This window comes from Erigeron canadensis, chromosome 6 (assembly GCF_010389155.1).
Source record: "Erigeron canadensis isolate Cc75 chromosome 6, C_canadensis_v1, whole genome shotgun sequence".
Lineage (NCBI taxonomy): Eukaryota > Viridiplantae > Streptophyta > Magnoliopsida > Asterales > Asteraceae > Erigeron > Erigeron canadensis.
Window position 1 is genome coordinate 31,611,159 of NC_057766.1, and position 10,119 is coordinate 31,621,277.

General features: G+C 31.4%; 1 protein-coding gene across 1 annotated transcript; it reads right to left on the bottom strand.

The window, feature by feature from the left end:
- Window positions 1-2,929: 2,929 nt before the first annotated feature.
- On the bottom strand, window positions 2,930-6,571 carry LOC122605755 (PI-PLC X domain-containing protein At5g67130). The gene is made up of 8 exons (XM_043778709.1): window positions 6,433-6,571; window positions 6,217-6,342; window positions 5,988-6,125; window positions 4,267-4,365; window positions 3,848-4,151; window positions 3,522-3,745; window positions 3,335-3,421; window positions 2,930-3,260 (listed from the first exon to the last, which is right to left on the bottom strand). The coding sequence occupies exons 1-8, from the start codon at window positions 6,538-6,540 to the stop codon at window positions 3,084-3,086; spliced, it is 1,263 nt and encodes a 420-aa protein (XP_043634644.1). The 5' UTR covers window positions 6,541-6,571; the 3' UTR covers window positions 2,930-3,083.
- Between the last annotated feature and the right edge of the window lie 3,548 nt (window positions 6,572-10,119).

Below are 10,119 nucleotides of genomic sequence, written 5' to 3' on the forward strand. Positions count from 1 at the left end.
TAAACCTAATTTGATCATGTTGACAACCTATATTGCCTGCATCATTAGTCACGAATAACATATATCGCTAAACTTATCGACTCGGAGAAAAAGAACAGGTAACAGAGATCATAAATGTAGTAAACCAAACAAACATACCTCATTATATTAGAAACATGTTCATGTCCACAAACAATCAACTGAGGAGCAGATGCAGGTTGTTATAAAAACACCCAAAATTCTAGAATTAGAACCCCTCATTTGAGTTAGGGTCCCTGTTTATCAAAAATCAAATAATGAATTTTTTGAGCCTTCTCGAATAAATCTGCAACCATGATAAGACAAGTAATAGGGCCATACCTTTTGTGCATTAGAGTCCCGATTTTATCAACTATTGTTGATGATATGTTTTCCACGAAAATCTTTTTCCCAAAAAGTGATCATAAGAACATCATAATTATGATTTAGAAGCAAACCAAAGACTCCATCTTCGTCCCTGTCCATACATAAAAAAAACTCATGACACATCTAACATTAAGATATTGATTATTAGACATTGAGTAAAACACACTCACTTGAATGACTTGTTCACATGATCCTCAACTGAATTCTATTCAACAAAAACACAAAATCTAAATCTAATAAAGCAATAAATCATGAGTAAGTCTCTACCAGATAATTAGCCAACTCCACTGTATCATTAATATACAACGAAAGATGCCCTGCATGTAATATAGATAGGCCTAACCTTCCAACTAAAATGACACATTATATAAACATGTTAACACAATCATTGAAGATATATATCCATATACACTTTTGATTCTTGATTTTTGTTTGAATTAAAGCATGGGCTAAGTATCCAGTATAGAGAAAAATTTGCAACCAGGAATCGAATCCATTTGTCAGGCAAAGAATCAATCACAAGTTTAGCCCTAGCTAGGCTTTTTGATATGCCTGTAGTACCCAATCTTCTTTCCAACGACCAATATACCTATAGAAAAAACATAACCCAAGTAAGTAACTTAAATGAACAACAAACTTATTACATAAGTAGCTATAAAAATCAGAACTTGCCTTGCATCATAATCCCACAAATTTACATATATTTGACATGTCAGCTTCATCAATCTAAAGCAACAACCCAGTCGCCTGTAAACATAGTGATTCTACACAACCTTATCTATAGTAAACTATAAATTGCCTCACAAAATTGAAATTCAAAAACATACCATGATTTGAGTATCCTTTATAAACATTCGTTCATGTTATTTTTTTCATCTTTAAGCTTGAAGTATATAAATTGAAATTCACAAAAACATACCATGATTTGAGTATCCTTCATAGACATCTTTTTTCCATCAACACAAAAAATCTTAAAAAACACATGTATATATATAATCAAATAAAGCACATGGAAGAAAAATGTAAAATCTATATATAAAACTATAAAATTTTCAAAAATTGTGAAGTAGAAATAGATGGGAAAAAACCCAAAAATATGAAGAAGAATCTCATACCTCCGATATATCACTATATCATATTTTGATTGACCGATGGCTGCCTCTTGCCAAAAGATCGAACAAACAAAATATATCTACAATCTTCTGATTCATCCCTGCTTCTTTAGTCTGCTATCTCAACAAAAAGTTTTAAATTAAACCAAAGTATTCTTCCCACGCCTTCGGTTTAATGGGGTTTCCATAGTTGAATCTGCTTGTTTCAATTTAATATCTTGCATTATTGCCTCATATACATAATATATATATATATATATTAATATCTTGTACATACATATCCAAATATTACCTTCATTATCTCAAAACATCTTATCTGCTTCATGAAGAATCTGCTCCATAAAACCCAGAATACAATAAAGCTCGTAAAACCAAAATCCAACATTCAAGAACACTAAACCAGGTAAGAAATTAAAACTTTTATATGAGATAACTGCCTTTTTCTTATTCTTATCATTAGTTTCAATTAATGATGATATCAAACCTTCAAAATTACCTGTTTTGCACGGAACAATCCATTCGAAACATTTCATCAAACAGTTGGAAGACAATCATCCATCTTGCACAAAAAAAAAAACACCACAAAATAAATATGTTACTGTGTTGATTTTTTGATATACAAAAACCCCCAATAATAAAAACCATACAACAAAAAATATATTGGATAGAGTAATAAAATATCAACACCTTATATTACACGGGATATCAAAACAGGTTATATACATGTTATAAACTAAAAAATGAAAACCATATTCACTATCCTCTCATCGAGAAACACCATGTCAACCTTGAAGGTTTGTTCCCACTTACGTATGATCCGGGCTTTCATGTTCCAGAAGTCGCTAGCCACACTAAGATCTTCCACAAAACTGAAACTATCGTTTTCCATGATTAGAGAGAAAATTAATAGTAAACTGAGATAAGAAAGAGAAAATGTGTGGAGAAACTTGTTGCTTATGACCCGATTTATAAGGTAACAACAATGGTGTGTTTGATTTTCTTGCTTTTCAAGATTTGTGTTGGGAATTTACAAAATCTGGGTTTCTTGTTTGACTTCCTGATTTGATAGAGCATCTTTTGAACATAAGTACAATTTAAGGATAGAATTATGTATATGTTTAAGGAAAAGAAGCAAAAATTTGAATTCTTGATAAGAGTAATTCAGTGGAAGGCATCTTTTGTGCATGGGAAACATGTATACAAACATCTTCTCTAATACATGTGTTAAGAAACAGAGAAAGTAGTCAAACAAAAAGAAACCACATGCTAAAAACATAGTTACAAACAAACTAACTTCTTAACTAAGTCCCTAACTAAAATCTTATGTCATTAAAAATGCACTTTACACTAATGTGGCTAAGCTAGTTGCTTGACACCTCACTTTTGTGAGGTCATGCTCTAATCTCCTTTAGTAGTATTAAGAGATAAATATAGATAAGTAACAATAACAATGATATGAATAATTTGGCAGCAACAATGTAGTGAATGTACATATATACACACGTGAGAGACCATGGACCAAATCAATATATGAATTACCAAAACGAGTCCATGGCATTAAGGAAAGACCATTGGTGGTACATTAGCCTATAATACTAGCAATATCATCGTGATAACAGTTGCTACATGAAGCCATCGTATTTGACCCGCGGCATGAATTGAGAAACCGTTGCCAAAACCTCCTAATGATCCGCCTGCCGGCAACTGTGCAGGTGGTGGAGGTGAGAGAAGAGGTATGTCACACGTCCCAAATGTTGCATTGACCTATATGAAAACTTATTCATTAGAACATATATATAGTTATTCATATGTATGAAGAAATCAGACAATGAACATACCCTGCAATATGCGATGTTTGGACATCCACATGTAAGATGACCATTGGCTACATCAACTGCTTCTGCCGCTCCTCCGCCATCACTCCTCTGCAACAATCAACAAAAACAGAGAAAAAAAGTACTGATTTCCAACTTCAAAAGCGACGCTTTTTTAGTATAAAGACAAAGTGAAATAATTAGTTGATACCTGGTAAAAATCAACAGCAATATAATTAGGCCAGCGCCCACCTGCCGCCTGTTGGCATGTGTTCATCATTGATATCAAAGGAGCAGAGTTATCGATACAAGCTCCAGTTACATTAGGATTAGTAGAGAAGTAGTTTTGAATAACCAAAGATCGGGATGTTGTGTTCATTGGAGAAGATTCAGACCGAGTAGGACATGAACCAGCAATCTGACCCTCATTTCCATCTGGAGTAATTGAAAAGTTAACCGATTGTTTTCCTTATTTAAAACAAAAAAAAAACAAGATCCTGAAAGTAGTGTGGCTGAGTGTTGCTAATCTAAACTTACATTGGTTTTCTACGACGAATGTCCACTCATAAGCGATACCCTCAGTAGCTTCTTTAGCCGATTTGGAAGTAAAGACAACAAGCCGCTGATTTTGTGCAACCATATCAGTGATTGTTGGCCAATCTCCGCCATCTCTTGGCATCCGACTCAAAGGAAACATGTATTTAGTGAGCCCAGAGTCATTAAAAACCTTGGTCAATCCATTTGGGGATGTCACATAATCTTCGATGAAAAAGGTGACAATTTCAGTTGGATTTGCTTCTAAAAACTTTTGAACCTCTCTTAGCACATTGATGGCTGGTTGCTAGAAGTAAAACAACAAACGTTAATAAGTTGCATTAATTACACAACACAAGATTCTTGACTCCCAATTAATTTTAAGGCACACGAATATAAAGAAGATATATATGTATGCTTACATATGCTGTGATATTGTAACATCGGCCACCAAAGGAATGGCACATCCAAATGTCATTATTGAAGTCATACATATCCAACATTAGCCCTCGAACCCCATTCTACATAGAGAGAAAAATCAGTTAAGTTACATACACCTCTATATTTAAAAAACAAATATTCTCTAGGATGGTTTCATTTTATCTTTACTTGTGTCTTGTGTGTGATGAATGGAATGGTGAACTCAGCACCATCACCATTTTTTTAAGCAGTAATATAAAAGAAATAAAAATGAAATTAATTTACAACCTAGTCAAGTTTTTTGGGATCTTTCATGGCAAAGAAAGATCAACCATAGCTTCATTAAAAAGATTTCCAAGTTCTTTCTCCCTAACATAAATTAAAGGATGGCACTAAAAGCGACTTAATTTAACATGCAATTATATAAATGAACTTTCTCACATATGCCAAAAGTTATACGAGTATTGGTTAACATAACAATATGACCACAAATTTGCAACCAATTCCATGTCCAGACTATGTAACAATCCACTATCGCTTTTATTCTTTTTTTCCTCAACTTTAATACTTTTCTCACATAAATGAATTTTCCCACATATATAATTAACGAAAGTTTTAGCAGTACGTCTTTGAATAGCCACTAGAATTTGTTTTTACTTTTTAAAACGTATAAATTGATATTGATAAGTATAATCATCTACTAGTAGCCATGACCAACCAAAGATATGACATATAAGACGCGTTTATATATATCATAGGTTGACAAACAAGGAATTAATTAATCAATTAATTTTCTAACCTAATAAACGTACCTAACCCGTCCCAGCAATAAAGGTTAAAGGTTTTTGCAAATTAAAACATGCATCTTAAATGTTCAAAAATAAACATAATGCATGCATCCTAGGTTGAAACTTGAAAAACTCGATCTACTAAATTAAAAGAACCAAATGAACCGCATATTGAATGTGATAACTTTTCTTAATGAGATGTTTATTGATGCATTTCTATACGTAATAAACTTTTAGTGCAATATCAATATGAAACCAATCAATCCATGACTGCATGTACATTATTTGAAGTCAAAACATTGCTATGAGGGCTTTCTTTTTAGTGGTATGCATACTAACCACATCAAATAAGATTGTAAGTTGTTCAAGTCTCATGTATAACAGATATATAATTAAATTTGTGGATGATCCGTACATGGATATATATAATTAATTTGCCAATAAAATTTAATAATAATTGCTATATATCTTTCTTCTAGGGGCACTTCTTTTACGAAGTTGACCAAGTCTATATCTATACTAATATTTGACTTTGAAGATGGAATTAGTCCCAGGCGTCTATAGCGAACACAAGTGTTACATGCGTTTTAAAGACCAAAATTTTCAAGCAAAAACACAATTCGTGGACAATTTTGATTGAAATTTTTTCTATATACTGTTTGAGTATGCATTACTTACTTGTACTCTACATATCAAAAACACCATGCTAAATCTTTTTTCTAAATTTGGAACAACACGAAATTATATAACCTCCAATCATTTTGGTATAGTTTGATATTAAGGTTGTCATTAATTAAATTCATCAAAGGAATACGAACACTAGAAAATGAGCCAAGAAGAAATCGCAATACAAAAAAAAATACACAAATCTAAAGATTTTTCATGCACAAAAGTAGTATAAGACTATAAGGAATTTGCTTTGAAATCATACTTACACGTAATTGAGTGGCAACATCATCTTCCTGGTTGGCCGGTCCAAGGACCGGAGAACCAGAAGGTGATTTTGAACCAGAAAGAGCAAATGAATTATGAGTCGTTAGCCATGAATACCGATTAAATGGAAGCCCATTAACCTATGATTCCAAAACAAAAGCACAAAGTCACACAAAAAAAATCTTAAAAACCATAAAACTTGTAATAAAAATCCAACAAACAAATCAGCACCTTAGAAGTCGGACTAATGGGTTGAATTCGAGTACATCTAGGACGGGTATTGCCACTCGCGGGGCATGTCCCACAACGCAACCCGTTGTCACATTTGTTGTCGTCCAACGAACATGTTTCTCCGATCTGCAAACATATATCAAAACATTATTTAATTACCCATGAATTATGACTAGATATTATGAAGTAAACAATAAATGAAAGAAGAAGAACAACCTTGAGAGATGATGATAATTGGAATTGGAATAGAGAAGAAATGAAGAATGTTAAGAGAAAAATATTGATGACAAGGATAGAAATATTATTATGATCATATCGCGTCATTTGGAGCCTTGTTCTTCGGCAGGATATTTGATACTAGTATTTGATGATAGACGTAGAGAGAGAAGCGGGGCGGGCGGTTAGTTATACAAGTTGAAGTTGATATTTGTTTTTCAAATTAATGTTCTTTCGACATCTTTCTTTGTGACTATTATTTTTGACTTTTATTATTTATTTTCTTACGTGAGTTTAGTTTGACCTTTGTTGGTTTCTTTCTTAGGGAAATTTTATATATGCAACACTCATGAAAAGCCAACTTTAATACTCTTCAATAAAGTTTAATATTATTATTATTTAGTTTTTTTTTAGTTTTAAAAGGTAATTGTTGTGTAATTTAGTTTTATAACTTAAATCATCTCTTCCGCACTCACTACCAATCATACATTTTCATCACTTTTTCCTCATTTCTTCTTAAATTACTCCTCTCTCCTAAATGCCCCTTTTGTAGCTTTGAAAAAGAAAAAAAAAAAAAAAAACTTCAAACGGACCCACACATGCTCCTTCCTCCTCGTCTACACTCATCCATGGGTGGATGTCATTCGACGATGAGGGCCTGGATGAGCTCGCCGCCAACCTTATCCTCGTCAATGAGGTGGTGGATGGGGTGTGGACGGGTGAGTTGGGACCGGCCTTAATAGTATACAGACCATGTCAAGAATAGTCGAAGTCAATGAACCATAATTGTGTGAATCACCATTGATAATAAAGTATCAATAAAAAAATTAAAAATTACATAAGTTTTTATCGCAGTCTATTATGTATTATATATTAAAAAAATAGATTCTTATTTTTGAAAAGGTTGAAACTTGTGTAATATTTACACATGACATCCCTTAAAATATTTGAATCTACAATACCCCTTAACTTTAAAAATTAAATTACACTATAAATCATTGATCCTTCAAAAAAATAAATTTTTAACGTTTTATATCAATTACTTTTACCCCACAATCACACTGTTGTTACGACGATCATTGCTGCATTGCGCGTGTACTGTACTAGTAAATTAAAACCAATGTTCACGTATTAACTAAAATAAAGTGTGACATAAATTGTTTCACTTATTTGTGAAAATTATTTTCTCAAAATATTTCACTAAAATCATCATCTTTCAATACTTTTTTAAAAAATAAAATAAAATAGTGTGACGAAAAGTATTCATTGTTTATCATACTTTTAACTTATAACATTGATGAATAGAAGTTTTTATCTTTTCATAACATTTTTTAAAAATGTCATTAGAAGAAAAAAATAAAACTATAAAATTTGAAATTTATAACTTTCACCTATATATACTTGTTTACAAAAATATCCCTAAACACCAAATTAATTTTAGTATATTTCAATAAAAAAATATGTCATCAAGTTACTTTTTGTCGATGCTCTAAAAACAATATTTTAATCATATCGGTGTGAAAAACTTTCTGATATTACTGGTATTATCAGTATTACCGGAAATACCGATCGATATTGAATGGTGAAAGTACCAAAAATATATCGGGCTTAAAATATCAGAGTACCCTTCGATATCAATTACATATCGGCCAGTATATAATACCATTATTTAGAACATTTCTTTTTTAGTGTACATGAAACATCAAACGGATTGGTGGGCCAAGGGATGTATTATGATCATATATCATATGATTATTATTATGATGATGATCATTTTTATATGTTAATCGCCAACTAGCATCTATATATATGAATGCTAAATTATTCATATGGCAACCACCTTCTGCCACTCAATGCTAGTTTATTCAACTTTATTAATTGGAAATGTTTAATAGTGACGAAGAAGGTTTTGGAAATTTGGAGTAGTCATAGGAAATACTCCGTAGTTAAATTAAGAAAGTATATACTCCGTAGTAATATAATAAATTACTCCGTAGTTAAACCAGTAAAAATACTCCGTAGTTAAATCAGTACTATTTTAACTTTGTCGGTAGTGGTCAATAAATTACTTCATGCTCAGAGGCGAGGGGCTAATGTCCCCTTCCAAATTTAGATTTTGTCATGTATTTTTAAATTTTTCATCGATATTTGAAATTTTTATATAGGTTTTTAACATTTTGCCCCCTTTTAAATTTATTTTTCCTGAACATTTTAATTTTGCCCTCTTGAATTTTTTTTTCTAATACCGCCTCTATTCATGCCAACCGGGCAGTAATATCAATCCTGTCTGTCTCTAACCATTTCGAGAACACATGCCACGCCACAAGCCCACGATCAATATATACAACAATAAAATTCATAAAGTTTCAGAATACTTACCCAAATTGAAAGTAAACTAATAAATATAAAAATGTGAAACAAAATATTAATATTTGAGTTGATTAGGTATGTTTAGCTTGTGAGTTTTAGACCTATATATCATCACTTAATCTTAGGTATGATTTTTTTTTTAACGATCAATGAATAAAATCTGACCACCTGGCTGGGGTAACCCAATGACATTATGTCCTCATGTCTACGTACGAACGTAGACAGTGCTAAGTAGCCTAACATTATCATGTATCTCAATCTTGGGAAAAACTCAAGATCGAGGTCTTTGCCAATGTTCAAACCCCCAACTTCATGAGTAAAATATAGATATCCTACCACTCCGTTTGTGAATCGTTAAACAATCTTAAATATGATTGAAGTATTCTTGTAGTGACATGTGACATTCTTTCTAATCTAAACATGTCCATTTGACATTTGAAGTTCTCCAAAAAAACGAATTAATTTTCTTATTATATATAATATTAGTTTTATCAAATTTCTCCATTTATATAGTTTTATATCGACTGAGTTGGAACAAAAAATTGATTTCAAAACACCTAATAACAAGGATTATTCGTTTTCTTTTGTTTATTTGTTTCAAAATAGAAGCCTATGAATATCGAGTTTGACTCAAGCTTTGATCGAGCATTTTGAGCTTTTCAAGCTCTAATCTAGTTTTTGGAGCCCTAAGTAATAGATGTATTTATATATAGTTACACTAGATTATGTCCCGTGTTAATACACGGAACACCTTTAAATCATATTTAAAACTTAATATAAACAAAAAACTAAAATTTATAACGAATATTAGTTGGTTAATTGTGATCTATAACTAAAATAAAAAAAATAAAAAAGTATATATATTTCATTTACGATCATTTAATACCTCAAAGTAATATTTTATAAACATTTTCTACCATATATTATAACTTTTTTTAAAAGGTAAAGCCAATAAATGACTAATATTTTCAATTTTGGTATGACTATGTCGGGTTCGAATACTGACGACGCCCTAAAGGGTTGTTCTCACATGTGTAGACGAGTATATAGTATAGCTAATGTTTTCTCATCACACTTGCATATAGCATAATTTGAACAATTGACCTCTAAAGTGAAAAACTAGCTGCATACCTTTTACTCTGTTATCTTATATCTATGGAACCAAACACAATATAAGTATTCTAATTATTATTTCTTTTTACAGTAGTTTGTTTAGAAATTGTCTTCATCACAACATGACTTATAATAACATGTATTGAATTTTGCTGCCACATTATTCATCATCATTATAAAATATAGATTATAAATAAATATACA